A 24,154-nucleotide genomic window follows, 5' to 3' on the forward strand; every position below is an offset into this window, starting at 1 on the left:
AATACAACAGAGGAAGTAAACAAAGAATTTTTCTTCAGCTCACTTTTCTTTATTTTCAAAAATTTTTCTGCAGTGAACATATTTATATCCAGGAAAGAAAAATGACATGATTTTGAGGAAGAAAATATGTCAAATCACAAACAACAAAATGAATAATCTACAGAAAAGCTACAAAAGAGGTAAGTCCCATAGTCTGAAGTGGTAAAAACAGATAACAGGAAAGTAATGTGAGAAACATACCTTGTCAAATGCAGTCTTTTGTTCAGGTTGGGGGAAAGCAGCTTTTTGTTCAGGTGGTTGTGTAGGAGCTGTCTTTAACTGAGCTGTGATAGCCTGAACCTGAGCCATCACAGCATTGTCAAGAGCAGGAGACTGTGGTTTTGGTGGTTGCTGAAAAGTCTGAAGGATCTGCTGAAGCTAAAAAAAATGGGAAAACTGATAAAGCATATAACAAAAAACAAAACAAAATAACTTCATCATTATGAAGAATGAAATTAATCATTAGCTGGGAAAATCATCTTTCATAAAGGTTAAGTCTGTGAATAACTAAATTAGACAGTGTGAATTGCTTAAGGTTAAAAATCTATACTAACAATCTGAAAGATAAAAAGAAAATGCACCAACTGTGCTTATAGTAAGTTTTCTTGAAATACAGAAAAATTCAACCCACATAGTTATCAAGCAGAAATGCTAGAATTCTGGGCAATAACATCAGCCAGTTAAGTTTGTTGTTCCCCTGCTTTTCACATTATCAGTTTCCTTATTGTCTCCCTAGAGATCTCAAAGTTATTTACCTGAAAGGTACACATTTCTCCCTCCAAAATATTAATGAACAAGGAATAGGAAGTAAGAACTGGCAACAATACCAAACACCTTGTAACTGATTTGATCACTGAGTAGGGTGCTTACCTGTTGACCTTGAGTTGTCTGAAAAAGTTGAGCCACAGCAGCAAAAGCATCAGAACTAGGCAACTGTGGTACAGCAGGTATAGAGTTGGGAGTAACTTGTGGGGGTTCAGAGGAAACTTTTACTGTAAGTGGAGGTGAGCCTACAATAAAAAGCAAAGGGCACTAGGCATAGTAAAAATGTCAACAAGTTCATAAACTTTTAAAGCTCCTTAAAAGTATTTTTTGGCTAAAATAAAATTCCATGAAATTTAACACATAGTAATATATAGGTTGTGGTTACTGAACTACTTAGAAAGGATTAAAATGGTATATTTTCATTAGAAAGAAGAATTTGATTGAGGGGCTAGAGGCATGACTCAGTTGGTAGAACACTGCTAGCCAATGAGCAAAAGTGTCTAGGATCTCAAACATAACAAAAGGACATTCAAGAAAAAAAGGCCATATCTTCTAAGATATAATCACAAAATTTCCTTCTTATGAAGAATGTAGACAGACAAGAAATCTTTCATGGACAAAAATAGCATGATTATCCAGGCTTATACTCTACTATACCTTCATTATTGGTAACATTTTCTGCTACTGGGGCTGCATTACTGGTTCCTGCTGCCATGTCCAAGAGAGGTTGGATAATTTCGATTTTGAACACTCCATTTTTTTGCCAAAGGTTTAGCACACGGACTATTTTACTCTGTTATGTGTAAGAAAACATGAACATAATAAATATTTGTTGAAATTTAAAAAGAGAACATATTCCAAGACATTTCCACAGAAAGTCTGTTTTATAAACAAAAAGTCCATCAGAATTATTACTTCAACTCCTATAATTAGTCTTTCTAGAGTATGAAACAGTCCACAGACCTGAAGAATAAACAGAAGTGTGTGTGGATATATGTGACAGTGAGAGAGAGAGCACGGGAGAAAAGGGGGCCGGTGCAGTGGCTCACACCTGTAATCCTAGCTACTCAGGAGGCTGAGATCTGAGGATTAAGGTTCAAAGCCAGCCTGGGCACAAAAGGACCTGAGACTCATATCCAATTAACCTCTAGAAAAAAAAGGAAACTGTGGCTTGGTTCAAGGATAGGGCTGTAGCCTTGAGCTGAAGGGCTCAGGGACAGCACCCAGGCCAGAGTTCAAGCCCCATGACCCACCCCGTCCCCCCCTAAAACATAGGGGGCAGGGGAGGAGAGAGGTAGGGGGGGGAAGAAGAGACCTGGGACTCAGGGCCTGGGTGCTACACTTTGTTTTTTGTTTTCTAGAGGTTAATTGGTAATAAGAATAAGCTGGCTTTGAACCTTGATCCTCAGATCTCAGCCTCCTGAGTAGCTGGGATTACAGGCGTGAGCCACCTCACCCATTTCAAAGAAGAAATTTTTAACTGCAAAATACTGAATTGTTACTGAATTGTATTCATCTTCTTAAACTGAATACCTAGACTTGTTAATCTGATTAGCAACTCATCGCTCTGTACTCTGCAATTCCAACTCCACTGTCTGCTAATTCCTTGTATGAGGACCATGCTAATCTTCTCTATCATTCCATGTATGTGTGCTGCCAAAGCAAGCACCAACAGTACAACCTTTTGAAGGATTCACAAAAAAAAAAAAAACATGAACCATTGTATTAAAAAAGCTTTTTCAGACTCAGAAATCTCAAGATTTGATCTAGTAATACAGTAAGCTTCAAATAACATACATTTAAGTAAATACAAATATAAAAACCAACAAGAATATAAGCTTTAAAACTACGAATTCCCTAAAATTATTAACTATACCTTATCTTCAGATGGACAAAGATATAAGTATTGGAATGTGGCAGTTATATTTTTCGAAAATCTTGGCCCAAAAACATCTTTATCAGTTCCAAACTGATGACGAGACTGTCGCACAATTGAATCAATTACATACAATCCTGGAACCTTATATTCCGGTTTACACTGCAAGGAAAAAAAAATTAGTACAAATAGACCAAAATTCTAATTTAACGCCTATTAATGACACATTTATGTAACCTTATATAAATGTCACTGGCTGTTCAAAAACTGCACAAGTGGGGAATGGGAATTTGGCCTAGTGGTAGAGTGCTTGCCTAGCATGCACGAAGACCCAGGTTCAATTCCTCAGTACCACATACATAGAAAAAAGCCGGAAGAGGTACTGAGGTTCAAGTGGTAGAGCTCTAGCTTTGAGAAAGTCCAAGGACAGTGCTCAGGCCCTGAGCTCAAGCTCAGTACTTGCAAAAAAACAAAACAAAAAAACTGCACAAGTGTTTCAGCTATCTAACTGGCTAAGCTAACTGTCAAATTTCCCAAAGCTATGTAGAATTCTACTATATGATACTTTAGATCTATCCCTCTTCTGATTCTTCATCCTTCCAGAATTGGCATGACCCATCCCTAAACTACTTTCAGGAAAATTCCCTTTTATGATTTTCCCTCTGCAGGAATTCAACAATTTTCACCTTGCAAATTCATAAAAAAGGTAATTTTAACACTGTATCAATTTAATCTTATTTAAGTGCAGAATTAGAGAAATAAAAATTGACAAGAGGTTATTTTAGGATCTAACAAATTGGCAGACATTGGTATCTAGAAACAGATACCCACATGAATTTCTGATGGTTGTAGAAAAGGAAAGACTCTTTATGGAAGACAACGTGGCAATAAAAGTAAAACCTCAGGTTTGAGCCCTGGCAGTCTTGGAGACTAGACTCTTAACTACCAAAAAGCCAAAAGTGGACCGGTGGGGCTCAAGTGGTAGAATGCTAGCCTTTCAACAAAAATGTTCAGGGGCAGTGCCTAGAACACAAATTTTTCAGGGGAAGTAACCAGGCCTTTAATTCAAGCCAGAAGACTGGCAAGAAAAAAAGTAAAACACCATTTCATTTAACAACTCTACATATAGAAATGTATTCTATAGTAATTTGTGCTATAGTAAGATGTGTGTTTTCTCCTCCATTAAGTTCAGCTACTGAAGCATTTCTTACAAAATCTCTATTCAGCTGGAGAGTTGCTGGTGAATCATGTAGCAAATATATATATATATATACACGTGTGTGTGTGTGTGTGTGTGTGTGTGTGTGTGTATATATATATATAGATATAGATATATATGCCAATTATTGAACTATTCAACTTTAACTCTGATAGGAACAGAAAAGTTGGGAAAACTTTACCAACTAATTTCATCTGAAATATTCAAAGATAAATTAAATCTCAACAGAGCAGATGGGGCAAAGGGTGAAATGGGTCTACCAACCTGAAGAAGGGCCCCTGCCTTAAGATAAACTCTGTTATAAGGAATGATCAAAGCTGAGTGCTGATCTCTTAGTAAATAAAAAAATAAATTTAAACTAGTGGTTAAAGAGAATATAAACTGAAGCTGGGCGCGGTGACTCATGTCTGTAACCCTAGCTACTCAGGAGGCTGAGATATGAGGATCAAGGTTCAAAGCCAGCCCGGGCACAAGTTCAAGTCTCATGACCCACCAAAAAAACAAAAAAAGAGAATAAACTACTCTTTGATAGAATATACTTAGAAGCGAACATTCAAATTATAACTTATAAGGTAAAATGTAAACACAGATCAGAAATGAGGTAATAAAATAGTTACCTTTTTGATGAATTTTTCTACTATTTGAACCACATGCTTATAAAGCTGAAAAGAAAAGATATAAGGTCAATTTACATATTTCTGTATTTCTTTCATTACAGGAAGTTCTTAAGACTTTAAAATTCATATAATTAAAAGATTATCAATGAACTATGAGAAATAATCAAAAATCAACAGCTTAAAAACAAGTAACAAACCAAAGAAAGGAATTACCCAGAATAAAACTACAAAGTCCTACCAAACAGAAAAATCTTTCCTTAGATAATTAGCAAATTTTCATAAAGCAAGATATCAGCAAACCTTAGAGAAAAAAATGCAATTAGAACTAAGCAATGCAACCAGGAGTTTGGCCTTGTGGTAGCGTGCTTGCCTAGCATGCATGAAGACCTGGGTTCAATTCCTTGGTACCACATAAATAGAAAAAGCTGGAAGTGGTGCTATGGTTCAAGTGGTAGAGCTCTAGCCCTGAGAAAAGCCCAAGGATAGTGATCAGGCCCAGAATTCAAGCCCCACAACTAGCAAAAAGGAAAAAAAAAAAAAAAAAAAGAAAGAAGCAATGCAGTTTGTAAAGTGGGTCAATTCAATGTGACAAATACATTTCATAAAGCTCACATTTCCTTTTTCTCCTTTTCTTTTTACTAAAAGGAAGATAAGAGCTGGTTTACGACAGTGGTTACATAAAATTTAGAAAAGTACATTGAACTATGGAATGATATAAATGTATAGTATAATCACAAATTTTCAGCTAAGTTTTCTTTAACCTAGGCATAAACTATTTTATATTCTCATGTTTAGCAACCTTTAAAAGATTTCAATAACATTTCTAGATTAAATATATTTGATTTCTTACCTTAATAGCTTTAATAGCAGCTTTAGTGATAAGAATCATTTTTGCTCTAGATATAGGAGGCTTCATATCCATAAGTGAAAAGAGCTAAAAAAGAAAAACAAGAAAGGAAATGAGGGGGGAAAAACCCTTTTAGAAGATCAATTCTGTTATTTAATAAAAATATTTGTGATTTAACTGAGAACAACAAACTCTTGAAACTAAGTTTAACAATTTGATTAGCAAGTAAAAACTAGGAGCTTTTCTATATATACTGTCACTTTAGCAAACAGAAAAGTTCATATTTAAAAGAAAAATCATGAGGGGCTGGGAGTTTGGTCAAGTGGTAGAGTGCTTCCCTAGCATGCACGAAAACCCAGATTTGATTCCTCGGTACCACATATGCAGAAAAAACCCAGAAGTGGTGCTGTGGCTCAAGTCATAGAGCTCTAGCCTTGAGAAAGCCCAAGAACAGTGTTCAGGCCCTGAGTATAAGCTCCAGGACTGGTTAAAAAAAAGAAAAAAAGGGGGCCGGGAGTTTGGCCTAGTGGTTCAGATTCCTGAGCATTATCTTTTATAAGTCACATTTCTATCCAATTAATGAAATACCTTTAGAATGTTAACAAGACAATACAAGACTACCCTAAACATTCACAATTCCCACAGCTTTTCAAAACCATTTGTACTATGGGACCACAGATACCAGTGGAGTTTTTTTGTTCTTTTGTTTTTATTTTTGCTATTCATGTGGCTTGAACTTAGGGCCTGGGCACTGTCCCTGAGCTTCTTTTGCTTAAGAATAGCACTCTACCACTAGAGCTCCAGCTCCTCTTCTTGCCTTTTCTGTTCATGTAGTACCCAGAAATCTAACACAGGGTATTCTACCACTAAGCCGTATTCCCAATTCATCAAAGGAAAATATTTTAAAGGCTTGGAATGCACCAAATACAATCAATTTAAGGACTACATAATCTTAAATAGAAAAGTGAAGAAAATTTCTGTAAATTTATTATTAAATGGGAAACACAACTAGATATTTACACTGAAATTGATTTTTTGAAGATTCTCTAAGATCACATATCATTATTTTATCAATTAACAGCATAAAAACAATTCTCAAGAGTACATGCTAAATGCTGAGTGGGCACTGGTAATCCTAGCTACTCAGGAGGCTGAGATCTGAGGATTGTGGTTCAAAGCCAGAACAGGCAGAAAAGGCCTTGAGACTCCTATCTCAATGAACCAGGAGAAAACTGGAAGTGATGCTGTGGCTCAAAATGATAGAGCCAGGAGCAAAAGAGCTCGGAGACAGCACCCAGACCGAGTTCAAACCCCATGATTTCACATTCTCCCCCCTCTCTTTTTCACACACACACACACACACACAGAATAAATACATAAATGAAAAATGAATTATTAAATGGGTTATCAAATGAAAACATCTAAAATAGTGCTTAATAATAGTTGGCTACTTTTTTTCCCCTGGTCTCTACTTTTACCATCCCTCACATGAAATACCCTGCAACTTTATTTCTACTTTTGTCTTAATTAAAATTTAATATGATACCTGGTACCACTGGCTCAACTTCTGATCCTAGCAACTCAGGAATCCAAGATTAAGTATTCTGGTTGATGACAACCCAGGCAGTAAAATCTGTGAGACTCTTATCTCCAATAAACTACCAAAAATCCAATAGTGGAGCCATGGCTCAAGTTAGAGCACTAGCCTTGAGTAAAAAGCTTAGGGACAATGGGCACAGTAACTCACACCAGTACTGAATAATCTTAGCTACTCTGGAGGCTGCAGGGACAGTAACTCTTATCTCCAATTAACCACCAGAAATCCGGAAGTGGCAGTGGCGCTGTGGCTCAAGGGGTAGGGAGGCAGTCTTGAAGTTGAAGAGCTCAGGGATAGTGCCCAGGCCCAGAGTTCAAGCCCCAGGACCAAAAGCAAACACCCGAAAAACCAGGTAGGCCAGAGGCATGGCATAAGTGGTAATACACCAAGGCCTTCAAATTCAAACCCAAGGGCTGGACAAGGAAAGGGAGAGAAAAGAGAAAGTGGGGAGGGAGGGAGGGAGGGAGGGAAAGGGAGGGAGAAAAAAGGAAGGGGAGGGAAGGCAGACCAACTGCTCCTTAAGGAAAAGTTTATAAATAAAATACAAACAATACATACAAAATGAACTTTAGTGTACTACTTGTAAATAGATGTTTATTATTTCCAGTATGTGTAACTTTTTTTTAAAGTTTTAAAGATGATCCAGAGCAGACTTTAGTAGATTGTGAAAATATACTTAAAACAGTAACATAATTTTTATAATGGATATAAATAAAAAATTTTAAGAGCATAACATATAATAGGAGATGCCACACATCAACAGGGGCAAATGCAGTTATCCTATAGTGAAATTGGTTCTAGCATCCTCACATGAAGATACTTCCCTTGTACAAAATGGCATAGAATTTGTACATAACCTATGCCCATTCTCTATATTCTCAAATCATTTCTGTATCACTTACAGTATTTAATACAATGTAAATGCTGTATGAATAGGTGCCAAGCTACATTGCTAATGCAAGACATCTTGTGCACATTCAAATGCATCAATGGTAGAAATAAAACTGTATAGTACATAAACGAGGCAGAAATAAACAATTTTTGAACAAGGAATGCTGGGGAGATAATGAGACTTCTGAAAGGTTGAGAGGCCCCCAAAAGAGTATGCCTGCACATCTTTTCATTCGTGTGCTTGGCATATGGCAAATTTAAGTCTTTCTCTGGAACTTCTTGGAATTTCTGTCCTTAGTATTTTATCAAAGACTGGTTAAATCTGTGGACATGAAGAAACAAATATACCATTGTGTAAAATATAAGTTTTGGTTGTGAGTTCATGTATACAAGCACCTGAGTATGAATGTAAGATTATAATCCTCCCTGTGAGGATCATGGTTAAAAAGTATGAAAACTATATACTGCTATTTTTCCTATTGGCAGATACTGTATTATTATAATTTCATATTATAAAAATACTACTATAAGTATTCTGAAAAAATGTAAAAGCTATTTCTCAGAGAAGTATTCTTTTCTTTTCAAAATGAGGAAAATACGACCCCAAAGTGACCACCGTTCATCTTTCAAATCAATAATATAAACTATGAAAAAAAATCATAAAAATTTAGTTCTTGACCTAGTTTAGAACATACATAGTAATAAACACAAAGAAAAGAGATGAAAAAAACCATTTGAACTCAGAATGAGATAATTCAACATCATATTAGCCAACAAATCCCAAAGGAAAAAAGTCACCAATTTTATATATAAAGCCCCCCCAAACCACAAATCAACCCCAAAACTACAAAATATGCTACTCAAAAACATACCAGAAATTGTGGTATTCTGGAGAAAGACCTGATTTTGAGTGAGTCTAACCATGTAGGTAATACTAGGATTTTATGCCATAGAACTCTCACTCGTAAAGCATGTACTTTCATTTGTTTTAGATATAAATTTTAGTGAGAACTAAATGAAGTTTTAGGAAATCCAGCACAGGTTAAATATACAAGATAACCATTATGTCATGCTGATTGTGGCTTTTTTTTTTCTTTATAGTTACACTAGCTATTTGCAAGCACTTCAATAAACTTTACTTTTTGACATTCAGAGCACTAGACTTTAGTTCTGGAGATAGTCTTTTCAATCTCTCAATTATGTAGCCTGTAGCCAATTTTTTTATTTCAATCAGATTATAAAGCTCATAAACTCAAAATCAAAACAGGACTTGTAGAATGAAATTTTCTGATCACTTATTAACAGCTAAAGTCCACTTAAGGCACCATTTATCTGGTAAATACCATGTAACCCTTCTATTAATTACAATAAAAATATATTTAAAAAAAGAATACTGTTAACCTAGCTTCCTCTTCTTACGTATTTATCATAGCCAACATTTTTCTGAAAAATTTAGTGTATTCTAGACATAACATACTTAACAAAAAGAAAGTTTTCTTGTTATAAATTGTGAATATATTCTAGAGTTAGTATTCTGAGATTCCTAGAAATTCATAAGACAGAACTGGCAAAGGTAAAAATGAATTGGCAGAGTTTATAGTTTCTACATTTACATTTTCCTACTTTTGAAATTAAGCTATCAAGGCAATAGTTTTTTTGTGTGGGGGGGGGCTGGGGCTTGAACTCAGCGTGGGTGGTGTCCCTGAGCTCTTCAGCTCAAGGTTACCACCCTACCCTTGAGCCAAGCCCCACTTTCCTTTGCTAGAGATTAACTGGAGATAAAGAGTCTCAGGTCCTTTTGTGCCAGAGCTGGCTTGAACCTAAATCCTCAGATCTCAGCCTCAGAGTAGCTAGGATTACAGGTGTGAGCCACCATGCCCAGCAATAAGAAGTCATTTTTAACTTTAATTATCTCAAGTTTATTTCCTTTCTGAATCTCGGAATGGATACTTATTCCTACTCTTCCCTTAATTTAAAATTTTATTTTTCTTAAACTACTTTGTAATCAATTATTCTGATTGTATCTAGTTTTGCTTCTTTGCTTGTATGACTCTAAGATGAGAAAGAAAATCTCTTTGGAAATTTAAAAACTGTAACTGTTTCAAAGACACATTTACAGTGACAAGCAGGTACTCAATCTGCCTCCTGTGTAGAAACCATTCCCTCTGAGCCAGTGCCTGTAATCCTAGCTACTCAGAAGGATGAGACCTGAGGATCAAGGTTTAAAGCCAGCCTGGGCACAAAAGGACCTGAGACTCTTATCTCCAATTAACCTCTAGAAAACTTGGCTCAAGGGTAGGGTGCTAGTCTTGAGCTGAAGAACTCAGGGAGAGTGCCCAGGCCAAGTTCAAGTCCCATAACCCACCTAAAAAGAATAAAAATCCATCTGTTTTTTTTTTCTTCCATTTTGTTTTTAAAACTACAGAGCTGAAGTTCTTTCTTACATTTTGTTTTCAGTCTGATCCCTTTGAAATGATTTAAGCTATGCACCAACTTCCTCACATGAAAATAAGCAAGATAATAAGGTAACTTTTGAGGTCAGCTATCATTTTAAACATTGTGATTGTGTACCTTCCTCAGAAACTGAATGTTACTCTTAAAGGAATTTGTACCTTACTGTGGAAATTTTCTATTACTTTGCTTCCTCACAAGTAATGCTTATAAAAAAAATAACCATAGGATTCGCTCTTCAATGATTGTATATTTCAAGTGTACACATATCCATTAAAAAATGTGTAGCGGGCCGGGAGTTTGGCTTAGTGGTTAAAGTGCTTGCCTAGCATGCACAAAGACCCAGGTTCGATTCCTTGGTACCACATACATAGAAAAAAAAAGCCGGAAGTGGTGCTGAGGCTCAAGTGGTTGAGCTCTAGCCTTGAGAAAGTCCAAGGGCAGTGCTCAGGCCTAGCTCAAGCCCACGACTGGCAAAAAAAAAAAAAAAAAAAAGTGTAGAATCTGTATCTCTATCCATATAAAATGAAAGTATAGAGAAAAAAAGTTCAGGAATCATATAAAATTGTGAAGGCTTTAAAAATATTGTTCTGGTCTCACTAGAAATTCTAAAGCTATTTGAAACTATTGTCAATATTTATTTTTGCCTTGCTATCAATGTTCCTATTGTCCTATGTTTTTGTTAAGAGAGGTACAATAGTTTGCAAGCAAATTAAAGATAGTTACATAGTTGTTGAATTCTGAAGGTTTGCTTTAAAACAAACACATTCTGTTTTGGTAACTGTATTCAATACTTTATGTAAGGTTATTCAGTATTTTTTTTTTTTTTTGGTCAGTCCTGGGGCTTGAACTTAAGGCCTTGAGCACTGTCCTTCCACTTTTCTCAAGGCCAACACTCTACCACTTGAGTCACAGCACCACTTCCGGCTTTTTTTCAGTGTATGTGGTACCAAGGAATTGAACCCAGAGCATCATGGCATGCTATAGTCAAGCACTCTGCCACTAGTCCAAACTCCTGGCCCTAGTTATTCAGTATTTTAAGAAACAACAGGCTTTGTGTTAGATGATTTTGAGGAGAAGGCAGATAGGTACTGGTACTAGGACTTGAACTCAGATCCAGGGTGCTCTCTCTTAGCTTTTCTTTTCTTTTTTGCCGGTCCTGGGCTTGAGCTCAGGGCCTGAGCACTGTCCTTGGACTTTCTCAAGGCTAGAGCTCTACCACACGAGCCTCAGCACCACTTCTGGCTTTTTTCTATGTATGTGATACCAAGGAATCGAACCCGGGTCTTCATGCATGCTAGGCAAGCACTCTACCACTAGGCCAAACTCCCGGCCTCTCTTAGCTTTTCTTGTACAGCCAATGCTCCACCACTTGAGACATACCTCCACTTCCGGCCCTTTTCTGGTTAACTGCAGATAAAAGTCTCAGACTTTTTTGCCCTGGCTGATTTCAAACTGTGATCCTTAAATCTCACCTTTCTGAGTACCCACTAGTACTCATCTTACATTAGATGATTTGGCCCAACTGCAGGGCAATATAAATTTACTGAGCATGTTTGAGGTAGGGTTATACTATGCTGTTCAGTAGCATGAATGCATCACATGCATTATTATCTTAAGATAAAACTTATTGTATGTTTATCCCATTGTTCTAAACTGAAGAAAATAAAGACTAATGTAATAATCAAATGTAGATGATTCTTTCAAAAGTCTAGTGCTTTACCCCTTGAGCCACAACTCTACTTCTGGCTTTTGGCCTCCTGAGTAGCTGAGTAGATTACAGGTAGCAGTTACCTGTGCCCTCCAGGGGAAATCAATTTAAAATACACTTTTATATGCAACAAAGTTGAAATACAGTATCCTCATTGGAGGGGGGGGAAATCTCTTATTTTCTCTTTCTTAAATTTCCTTTCACCTAACACATTTCCCTACAAACTCACTTTTCTTCTAGTTTCAGAAATGATAAACACAAAATAAATACATAAAAGCAAAACTGCTTCCCCTCCCCACTATCTCCCCATTCACAAGGTATATATGGGGTAGGTTTACTCTGCCTCCTCTTCCTATTCAGTCAGTGTAAGAACACAGCCTGTGATAAGCACTGGAAGCCAAAAATTATTCTTAGTATTAAATATGAGCTGGGCACTGGTGGCTCATGCCTGCAATTCTAATTATTCAGGAGTCTGAGATCTAAGGATCACAGTACAAAGCCACCCCAGGCAGTAAAGTCTAGGAGACTCTTATCTCCAATTAACCACCAAAAAAGCCTGTAGTGGAGCTGTGGCTCAAGTGGTAGAATGCTAGCATTAAAAGAAAACAAACCCTCCTTGAACACTTGTTTGTTAAACTTGTCATTTAAAATATGATGTAAAAATCAACGTTTATAAATTCTTTAATAATAAAAAAAAAAGAAAACAAAAAGTCAGGCACAGTGGCTCAAGAGGTAGAGTGTAGCCTTCAGCTGAAGAGCTCAAGGCCAGCACCCAGGCCCAGAGTTCAACCAGAGTCCAAGACCCACGACAGACAAAAAAAAAAAAAAAAATTGTTGGTCTGAATCTCAGAACTGACTGCCACATATTGCAGGACTTCACATCATTCCATTTTCTAGCATATCTACCTTTACTACAAAAAATTTACACATATACATAACATCTAACCCATTACTTGGCATATAGTTGTTTTTTCCTGTCTTTCCCTAGTACACTCTTCTGCATTACTTCTTAAAATAGCATGTCAAAACTAAAGATATCCTCTGAACAAACTTGGATCAACAAAATAACTTTCGGAGCCATAGTTAGCGACTGGTTATTGTTTTCAACATGATATAAAATCTGCCACTTCCAGTTTTCTGGAAGATAAGAGATAAGAGTCACAGGGCTTTGTGCCCAGGCTGGCTTTGAACCACAATCCTCAGAGCTCAGCCTCCTGAGAAGCTAGGATTATAGGCTTCAGCCACTGGTGCCTGGCAGAAGTCTTTAACTATTAGCAATCACTCTTGGATCCTTTTCCTGCTCTCTGGCAACCAGTATTTCTATTTCACTGGTTTTGCGTAAGTACTACACTTAAAAACTAACATGTTCAAGTTGTACTAACTTTATAAAAATCTGTACTTATATTTACTAAATTCGATTATGATAAAAAGCTTTTATAAAAGATTTGGTGGGGTAGGAGCATGGCCTAGTGGTAGAGTGCTTGCCTAGCATGCAGGAAACCCTAGGTTTGATTTCTCTGTACCACATACACAGAAGAAGCTGGAAAGTGGTAGAGTACTAGCCTTGAGAAAACCCCAAAACAGTGCCCAGGCCCTGAGTTCAGGCCTGAGGACTGATGTATCATTTGCAGCTCTTAAGTTAGTTGATGTGTAGTCATTAAAGTGCAACGAATATTTGTTTCCTAAAGAGTTAAAAGACACATTATAGTAATTTAGTTTCCTTTATAGGGAATTGTAATTCTGCTTTAACCAAAACTTAGGTTCTAAAAAAACAAAATGGAAAAGCACATAAAGATACACTAGAGATCTTACAGAAGCAGATTATGGACTACAATACAAAGTTAAGTAGCTATTGCCATAGTATCAAGGCACAGGTGGTAATTGGGCAAACTGGCTCAAGATTCTGGATACATTAACGCTTTTAGTCAGTTTGATATTATTCTTATTATTATTCTTATTATTAAACACTGACAATTCTAAATGGCGTCAAAAATACAATATTCTGGCCAGGAGTGTGGCATAGTGGCAGAGTGCTTGCCTACCATTCAGAGCTCTGGGTTTGATTCCTGAGTACCACATAAACAAAAAGCTGGAAGTGGTGAAGTGGTGCTGTGGCTCAAGTGGCAGAGTAGCACTTTTGCCCAAGGACAGTGCCTGAGTTCAATCCCCAGAATTAGCTAATAATAATAATAAAATAAATTCTTCCTCACCCTACTATTTTATTTTCTGGGACTCTATAAACTATTGCTGTAGGAACCTAAAAGGAATTTATCCTAAGTAAAAGTTCAGTAGTAAAACCTCCAGTTAGATCCCACATGTGGTACATCTGTAGTCAATCTTGTGAGATAGATACAACCATACACATACACACACACACACACACACACACACACACACACACAAACACCCTCTGTACTGAATAGTTAATCCAAAATATAAAAATGTATATCATTTCCTTTCCTAGGCTTTATTATTATCATCTCTGATAGAAGTATTTACAAAGAGCCAAAATTTTACTCTGAGCAAATATATTGTGGAAAACAAAGCTTTAAAACTAAATTACAGAGCAAGAGCAGGAATTTGAATCAAATTTCAAAAGCATTTACCAAACAGCAAAATATATAACGTACTGGGTAAAAACAATCATACTAAATAAAAATTTTCAGCAAGTAGACATCTCAGTCACCAGAATCAATGCCAAACACAAAGATATTTCTCAAATTTATTGTGAAAATGAATTATAAATTTCTGTTGAGCACAACCTTATAGGTAAGACTTATAATCAGAGACTACATGTTATCTGCTGCTTCTTATAAACCTTTAAGTTAACAGTAAAAGTGTTCTTCAATTGTGAATATAGCTGATGAATCTAACTATTGAGCTGTCCACTAAATACATCATACCCAGGAAAAACTTAGTGTACAATTATTGATTCCATTTTTGAGTCACATTAGTTCTTGGCCAATTTACTATAGTGCTTCAAAGGAATATAAAGGTTTCTATATATTTGTCTGTGCTTTTATAAACAGCCCTAAAGCATTTAAATCAATACTATAAAAATTTGAGCTTGTCATTCCCACTAATCATGATTTCAGCTATTATTCTATGCGATCACTCTGAACTACACAGTACTTAAAAATTAGCACACTAGTTCACAAATTACTAGATTCCTCACTCATGCAACATTTTTTCCTACTATATTATCAAGTTGTATTTAAAATATTTCAGTGTATTTATCTATACAAAGTTACCTCAAAATGACCAAGTAAAAATTATGTTTATGTTCTATGACAAAGCGCAATCTAGAATGTGAACCTGGTTTTTTTTTCTTTTGTTGTTGTTGTTGGTTTGTTTGTTTTTTTGCCAGTCATTGGGCTTGAACTTAGGGCCTGGGCACTGTCTTGGACACTTTGCTCAACTCTAGAGCTCTCTAATTTGAGCAAGAGCAAACTTTCAGAATTTTCTGTGTATATGGTACTGAAGAATTGAACGCAGGGCTTCATGCATGCTAGGCTAGCACTCTACCATTAGGCTACACTTTCAGCCCCTGAACCTAGTTTTAAACCAACAAAAACTTCCATTTTGTCAATTTTTTATTAGCTACAGTTTACCCCAAATTGTTTCACAAGATTTTTCAACCAAACTTTTCCATTACTCTCATTTCTCCCTGAATCAATTTCTTATCATGTGTACATGTTCATTTCTGTATCAAAATACTAGACAAACTGATAAATGCTACCTGGGAACTTTTAAAGAGTCATATTTATTCCATTTACTATGAAAAAGGTGGACTTGAACTGCTATCAACAGATTAAAAATTCCCTGAGAATTAAGAGCAAAAAAAAATTTAACTTGGATAACAGTTAAATAAGGTAAGATAAATAATTGTTCTACTCTAGACACTACTAAGAAATTTGTTTGAACCTTCTTGTCCATTTTTTTTCTTCTTAAACCTCTCAAAAAAGCAAGATCAAAACCAAAAGATTACATGCTAAAAACATATTCGTTCTGGTCAGAGGATCTATTGTAGATCATAACCATACTTGGTAATCAACAGATAAAATTCAAAAATTTACAGTGAAAATAAGTAGCAGCCAGCTCCCTACTGAGAAGTGGAACTTAGTTCCTTCCCTTGGTGAGTTAAGACTGACAGCACAACTGAATAAATGTACCAACATCAATTCATTAAGTATTCACAAAGTTTAATTCAGACCTGACTTTAAAATAAACAACTCATATATGCTTTCTGCATCGCAAAAGCTATGTGTACCAATTCTGTGCTATAATTTTATTTCAAGAAGCACTAGGAGCCCTAGTTCTTTTCAGTGGCCTATGAGGCCAAAACTGTGTTCATGTTAATTATTTCTTGCCCTTTTCACTCATTTTCTCATAAGTAACACAGCATTTCCCCCCCAGAGGCTGATACATATTAATCTGAGACCGAATATTTATTTTTGTTGGTTGTGGGACTTTAACTCTGGGCCTGTGCGTAGTCCCTGAGCTCCTTCAGCTCAAGGCTACTGCCCTATCCCTTGAGCCATAACGCCACTTCTGATTTTCTGGTGCTTAACAGGTAATAAAGAGTCTCACAGACTTTAGTGTCCAAGCTGGCTTTGATCCATGATCCTCAGATCTCAGCCTCCAGAGTAGCTACTCAGGAAGCTGAGATTTGAGGATCAAGGATCAAAGCCAGCACAGGCAGAAAAGTATGTGGGACCCTTCTCTCCAATAAACCACTTAGAAAAAGCCAGAAGTGGCACTTTGATGAGTGGTAGAGTACCAGCCTTGGGCACAAAGATTACAGGTGCAAGCCAAGGTGCCCAGCAGAATCCAGGTTTTATTATGCCAAAGACTGAGATTTGTTAAACAAAAAAAAAAGGGCGGGGGGAATATATCTCATTGGGAGATGTTACTCTTCATTAAAATGGCTATGTTAATATACAGCAAGCAAAACACTTTTTTCTTGGCAGGAGGTGGACGGAGTGGGCAAATCATGCCTGGGGTTCGAACTCAGGGCCTGGACACTGTCTCTGAGCTTTGGTGCTCCAGGCTAACACTCTACCATCTGAGCTATAGATTTATTTAAAGTTGGGGGGTGGGCGTTACAGGTTAAGAGTCTCATGTATTTCCTACCCCAACCGGCTTTGAATACAATCCTTAGTTCTTAGCCTCCTGAGTAGCTACCAGCCAATAGAAGCCATCAACTCCTGGCTAATGAGCTCATCCCTCCACCTCCACCACCAGTACTAGGGTTTGAACTCAGGGCTTTGAACTTGGTAGGCAAATGCTATACTGTTTGAACCACATTTCAGGTCCTAATAAGCTAATTTTAAAAAATAAATAATACATTTTAAAATAAACTAATACACCTTATAAATTTCTAACAAGTGAAATAGCAATAGATAATAATTCAGATACAGAAATTCTTTGGTATTTAACTTTTATAAATTTAAAGGGATCAAGAGTTGGAAAGTTTGTGAACAAGAGAATGTGTACCAAGAACATATGTCTAAGAAGGCTCTTTGAAATTTGTCACTACAAAATAAGGTAAACCTTTGTAATATTAGCATTCAAACTTAAAAAAAAAAGCACACTAAAAATATGTATAAGCTGGGAGCTACTGGCTCACACACCTGTAATCCTAGCTACTCAGGAGTCTAAGATCTGAGGATCATGGATGGAAGCCAGTCCAGGCAGAAAAAAGTATGTGGAACCCTTATCTCCAATAAACCACTCAGAAAAAGCCAGAAGTGGCACTTTTTTGAGTGGTAGAGTTCTAACCTAGGGCACAAAGAGGCTCAGGGACAGTGCCCAGGCACTGAGTTCAAGCCCCAGGACTGCCCCCCCCCCACCGCAAAGTACAATAAATTTCCCATGTACAACCAAACACAGACTGTATATTGTTTATAATCAGATTAACACCAAGTTCCAAGTTCATTATTTGACTGTCTCTTCTGATAGGTATAGTTGGAGTAGGGAATGAAAGGAGAACTTCATATTTGCTTAAAGGGCTAGAAGTATAGCTCAATGGTATAGTTAAAAATAGATTTAACAAACCCCCACAAGGTAGTGGCTCATTTCTCTAATCCTAGCTGTTCAGGAGGTTGATATCCAAATATCAAAGACAGCCTGGGCAACAAAGTCTTTAACTCTTATCTCTGGTGGTTCCAAATAACCACCAGAAAACTTGAAATGGAGCTGTAGCTCAAAGTGGTAGAGTGCTATCCTTGAGTGAAAAAGCTCAAGCACCCAGGCCCTGGGTTCAAGCCCCATGATCAACAAGGAAAGTAAGTTACAATGATTAATTTTTGTTGTTTTGGCACCATTTAAGTATTTTTTATTAAATGTCTTAAAAATTGCAGCTCTTAAAGGAAGTGGGAGAAGTAAAATGTACTGTTTTACATTTAGGGGAAACTGCTTATAGACTAATTCTTCACAATAAAGAATGTATAAAGGTATGTGATACTTGATTCTGAGGAATCAAATCCAGAGCTTCACGAGTGCTAGGTTAGTACTCTACCACTAGGCCACATTCCCAGACCCTTACTTTCTTTCTTTTATTGGTTGTGGGGCCTGAGTGTCCCTGAGCTCTTTAGCTCAAGGCTATCTCTCTACCACTTTGAGCCACAGTGCCACTTCTGGTTTTCTGGTGGTTAGTTAGAGATAAAAGTCTCATGTAGGGGCCGGGGGTTTAGCCTAGTGGTAGAGTGCTTGCCTAGCATGCATGAAGACCCCCGAGTTTGATTCCTCGGTACCACATACATAGAAAAAAGCCAGAAATGTTGCTGAGGCTCAAGCGGTAGAGCTCTAGCCTTGAGAAAGTCCAAGGAAAGTGCTCAGACCCTGAGCTCAAGCCCAGGACTGGCCAAAAAAAAAAAAAAAAGTCTCATGTAATTTCATACCACACTGGCTTTGAATTGTGATCCTCAGATCTGTCTCCCGAGTAGCCAGGATTACAGGAGTAAGCCACTGATTAAACTCAGGGCCTGGGCACTGTCCTTGGGCTTTCTCAAGGCTAGAGCTCTACCACTTGAGCCACAGCACCAGTTCTGTCCCTGTCTCCCTCCCTCCCTCCCTCCCCCTCCCTCCCCCTCCCTCTCCCTCTCTCCCTCTCTCCCTCCCTCTCTCCCTCCCTCCCTCTCTCTCTCTCTCTCTCTCTCTCTCTCTCTCTCTCTCTCTGTGTGTGTGTGTGTGTGTGTGTGTGTGTGTGTGTGTGTGTGTGTGTTACCAAGGAATCAAACCCAGGGCTTTACTCATGCTAGGCAAGCACTCTACCACTAGGCCAGGCTTCATTCTTTTAAGGAACTTTTCCTCCTAATCCCTCAAAAGTGAATCTCCAGTCCAAATTTGACCTTTTAAATTTCTTTCTCTCCAACAATTCAACACTAAAAAGCTTTCAAAATTGTATTACTCCCAAAGATTAACATCCTTAATCTTAAACCTTTGTCAGACCTCCTGATTATTATAGAAAATACTATCTTCAAATAGCAATTAAGTTTGGGGGCTCTGCTTTCAAATTCCAGCTTTGCCATTAGTTAGCAATGTACCATCCAGTGAACTAAAGCATTTCCCTCATCTATAATTGAATGTGTAATAATATGTATCTAGTATGTTACAAATGTATATATAAAATTATATTCTATAAATGTATAATGGTCAATTTCTTTCTCTCCCTCTAAATACCTTTGAGAATGATACCTTTGAAAATGACTCCTGGATGTCCCCTCAATCTCTTCGTTGATTACAAGTTTGAATATTGCATGCCCAACTGCTTTGCCAAAAATATCTACATGCCAGTTACACATATACCCAATTCAACCTGTTCAGAAATCAAACACATTGTTCTTTGCAGAATATAGTTTTGATGAGTTTGACTTGTCAATAATGGTCTCAATATTCAGAATGTATAGGCAAAAGGTGCTTTAAACCCATTAAATACCGACATCCATGAATTCTTTTGACTCACATCCTTCCACTCCTCTTCAAAACTACACTCGCCAAGTTCAAGTTTTACTTAGGTCTTCAACTGGCCAATCTTTCCCAAGTCTTTGCTTTCTACAACATACCACTGTAAATCAAGCACAGTCTTGATTGTAATATCCCACTACTTAAAACCTTTATTATTTATCCACATCCTAACAGTGAAATTCGAGTACAACAGACAAACACTAGTCAGGCTCCAAATTACTTTACCAACCTTCAAGAGCTTCAATAATCAAACTACAACACTTATTTCTCAGCCCTGTGGCCCTTTTAATATTGCTCTTCCCTCCCAAATCTTCAAGGATTCTCTTCCCATCATCACACAATACACAGGAGGAGCTCCCATAAAGCAATTCTATCATAAACATATTTGCCCATGTTTTATATTTGTATTAAACTCTTGGGTGATGGGATTCTTTCTGTAGTTTTCAGGGACATAGTTGTACAGCTGAATAGTCAACTCAAATGTTTGGTTTTCTTTTTGTTGTTTAATTTTATTGTAAGGATGATGTACAGAGGAGTTACAGTTATGTAAGTGAGGTAATGAGCATATTTCTTGCCAAGCATTATTACCCCTTCTCTGTTTTCTCCCACCCCCCCCAGAAGCGTTAAATGAAAACTAGATTTAGAGGTTCAAGGTTTCAAAAACTTAATGAGTAACATTTCATGAATGGGAAGAAATAGTTCAGAAGACACAAAGTATAGATTTTCAAAGTCAGATTAATTTCACAAGAAAATCCCAATCTAGCTGACTAGAATGGACTGGCAACATACCTAGCATAAAAGCAATTTGCACACAAAGAGCAGGAACAGAAAAGAAAGTCATTTAAGGAGGAAAACAATGATAAGAAAATGTTCATTTTGCTTATTTAGAAAGGTCAAAATACTGTTTTCAAGAGTCAAAACCATTTCTAATGTTGGGTTTTCTAATTATGCTTAGCTTTGGATTAATGTAAGATACCTTGCTTGGTAATTAATGTACTTGATGTCAACTTCCATAATTCCTGAAATCAGAATTACTTTTTTCTAAAAATCCACCCTTTTCTTTTTCTGAAAAGTATCCAAGTTACTTTTCATCTGAGGAGAGAAATGTGTTTGAAATCGTTTAGTAATTGTGCCATTATTATAAGTTCTCATCCACTTATTATTTGCTAGGCACCTGCTACGAAGGGGAAGAGAGGGAAAAGAGCAGAAATTCCCTGTTCCTGTACCGTTAACATTCCAGTCAATTTTACCTTCAAGAAACAGTACATGTACAACCTTGAAATATGTGGGCCATTATCACAAATGTTCTGGCAACCAAAACGGAGTTGTTATTTTGGAAATTACCACTACTGAATCTTTTCAAAGATAATAATCCAGTAACAGTTGCCACTGCTGCAGTTAAGACATTGTATGTGCCCATCAGGTGCAGCTAGGTAACAAATGGTCTCAACCGTGGTGATCTTGTGGAGTCCTAATGCAAAGGAGCACCACAATTTTAAGTTGGAAGTATGAAATCTCATTGTGAGACACCGCACGTTTTGGACGTTACATCTACACATCTGAAATTACTACATGTGTTTTTTTTTGTCTGAAAATGAAAAGATCATTTAATTCAACCCAACCACAATAGTTGACACGCTGTCCCTGAATTTTTAAGCATCAATGGTCATCTCCTCGCAAATCAATTCTGACAAATAGGAATGGTATGGACTTCTACCCTCCAAAAGCAAGCGCAGGAATGATTTACAGTCAGGACTAGGAAGCTTTAAGGCGGAAGGCAGCTTTGTTCCGGGCTGGGGGAAGGTTTTCACATGTAAATGTCTCCCAAGTACCGAGGATTAGCTACCTCAGGAGGTGGGAGGTAAAGAGGGGCACCCCCAGGCCAGAGCCCGGCTTCCTAGCGAACTGAGGCGGGGCAAAAACTCTCCCTCTCCCATTCAACTTTTTTGGGCGTCACGCCGGTCTGAGGGCTGCGTTCACGACTCCGAAAGGAGACACCCCACTCGCCCGAAGTGTAGGTGATCCCGGAGAACGGGGAAAGGGGGGTGGTGGACACCCGCTCCAACTCCTCCCGACCCCGGGATCAGAGTCCAGCGCTCGCCGCGGCGCGGCCTGAGCAACAGGAGAGCCCAGGCCGCCCGCTCCGCCAAGCCCTACGACCCCCGCACAAGCTCCGGCTCCCCCCCCCCCGCCCCAACCCCACCCGTCCGCCCGCGCCGCTTCCTCGGCCCCCCGCCGGCTCCCGGCACCGCGCAGCCCATTAACGGGGCTGGAAGCGGAGAGCGAAGGGCGACCGAGGCGCGCAGTCGTCAGGAGACCCCCGAGCCGCCGGGGGCCCCGGTGGGCCGGCCCCGGCCGCCGCCCGGGGGCCGGCGGGGGAGGGGCGTGGGGTCAGCTCCCGTGGTGGCCGCGACCTCTCCCGGCCCCGCGCAGGCCGCTCCGCGCAGGCCCCGCCGTCCCAGAACCGGAGCAGGAAGCGTCCCCACCCCGACTGAAGCTTTAAACTCCAGGCGGCGGGAGAAGCCACCCGGCTCCCCCTCCGCAGGTCCGCACCCCTAACCCCCAACACCCCTCACCTCCTGGTTGAAGGCGTTGACGGCGTCCATGTTCGCGCTGAGGCGGCGGCGGCGTCGGGCCCGCCGGTCACATAGACCTCGCGCCGCGGCGGAGCGGGGCTAGGAGCCGGCGGGGCCTGAGACGACTGGAGCGACGAGCGGCGGAGGCCGAGGCCCGGTGGGGCCAGGGGCTGCGGCCGAGGCGGCGAGGCAGGCGGGCGGGCGGCCGGGCTGAGGCGGAGGGGTGGCGGGCCCCGGCTTAGTCCCTTTCGCTAGATAAGGAAAAGGAGGCGGCGGTAGTGGCGCTGGGCTCCAACATGTCCGTTTGGTGGTGGCGGCTGCGCTCTGCGTCTCGCTGACACGGCCCCCCGCGCCCTCACGCACTGGTCCGGCCGGCGAACGAGCGGGGCAGGCGAGCCTCTCTCTCCCTCTCGTCTCTCTCTCTCGCTCTCTCTCTCCTTCTAACCAGCGGGATGGCGGCAGCGGCCTGACTCCACGCCGCGCGGAGCACCCTGGGACAGCTAGGGCCTCCAAGCGCTTCCTGCGTCGCGCGCCCGCCCTATCCCGCCCCGCCCCTCGCGCACTTGGCCACGCCCACCTCCCGCCCAGCCCCGCCCACGCCGCGCGCCTGGGCCGCTGGCGCGTGACGGCGGGACGCTGAGCGCTTTCCCGCCCGCGGAGGCGGCGGCGGCGGCGGCGGTGGCTACCTGGGATCCCCGGCTTGGCCAGGGGGCGCTGAAGAGCTCAGGCTTTCTGGGTCCGCGCGCCTGACGCCGAGGAAAGCTCTGGCACGCGCGCGCACGCGCGCCCCCTCCCCCGACCCCGGCGCCTAGGGCGCATTTTGTGGGCCATTGTGCCCAGGCAGGCTGTGCGCCCGGCCGGTGAGGCAGACGCCGGGCCGCGCGCTCGCCGCTGCCCCCGTCCCTTCCCCTCAGCGGAGGGCGGCCGCTGGTAGCCGTTGCTGGGGAAGGGCGGAGGGGAGCTGGTGTCTTCCTCCGTGGCGGCTCTGCAGCAGCCCCAGACGCTGTACTAGAAGGTTCTGCCGGCGCTGGATACCCACGGAGGCCTGAAGAAACCGCCGCACAGCCTTGCGCCACTGGAGGAGCGGAACCAAACCTTGACGCTGGTTTTCCTCAACTTGTTTCCCTTTCTGCGGAAACATTGCCTCGACTCACGTTCCTCGAATGCACCTCTCCTCCTCTCCCCCCCCCACGTCACCGTGTCGGTTGTCAGGTGTATGGGAATAACACGATTCTTTTTTCTACCTGCAGATACCTCTAGTCGGTGGTTAGGTCAAGCAGGTGAGCAGGTAAAAGCAGGTAAGATGTGTGCGGGCAGAACATAACCTCAGAGAAGGAAGAAAACGAAGTTATTCATACTAGAAGTTCAGGAAGGCTTCCCGGAGGAAGTGGCTCCCCAAGCTGAAAGAAGTAGGTGGAGGCGCGGGACCTCTAGGCTGGAGGTGGAAGGAGTTTGGAGAGCACTATGCACACCATCAGCTGGAGCTCAAAGGCGGAAGAACAACAGCTGCACGAAATTCCAAGAAGCCCTGCGTCCTAACTTAAGTTTGAATTTTGTCCCCAAGCCAATAGGGAGCCATTGAATAATGACACGAGAG

The 24,154-nt window shown here is 40.1% G+C and overlaps 1 protein-coding gene and 1 pseudogene across 4 annotated transcripts in view; both read right to left on the reverse strand.

Annotated features, from left to right (window-relative positions):
• Window positions 1–23,042, reverse strand: part of Scaf4 (SR-related CTD associated factor 4) — a 54,909-nt gene extending 31,867 nt beyond the window's left edge. For all 4 annotated transcript variants that reach the window (XM_090348612.1, XM_090348599.1, XM_090348606.1 and 1 more), the window contains exons 1-7: window positions 22,558–23,042; window positions 5,367–5,450; window positions 4,517–4,561; window positions 2,681–2,842; window positions 1,462–1,597; window positions 910–1,049; window positions 241–417 (exon numbers count right to left, since the gene is read on the reverse strand). In XM_090348612.1, coding sequence (XP_090204738.1) covers window positions 241–417; window positions 910–1,049; window positions 1,462–1,597; window positions 2,681–2,842; window positions 4,517–4,561; window positions 5,367–5,450; window positions 22,558–22,587 — 774 coding nt within the window. In that variant the 5' untranslated portion in view covers window positions 22,588–23,042. The remainder of the gene's footprint in view (window positions 1–240; window positions 418–909; window positions 1,050–1,461; window positions 1,598–2,680; window positions 2,843–4,516; window positions 4,562–5,366; window positions 5,451–22,557) is intronic.
• LOC150069642 (small nucleolar RNA SNORA51) lies at window positions 12,310–12,412 on the reverse strand (annotated as a pseudogene).
• Window positions 23,043–24,154: the final 1,112 nt, after the last annotated feature.

This window comes from Megascapheus bottae, chromosome 1 (genome assembly GCF_031878675.1).
Source record: "Megascapheus bottae isolate mThoBot1 chromosome 1, mThoBot2.hap1, whole genome shotgun sequence".
Taxonomy (NCBI): Eukaryota; Metazoa; Chordata; class Mammalia; order Rodentia; family Geomyidae; genus Megascapheus; species Megascapheus bottae.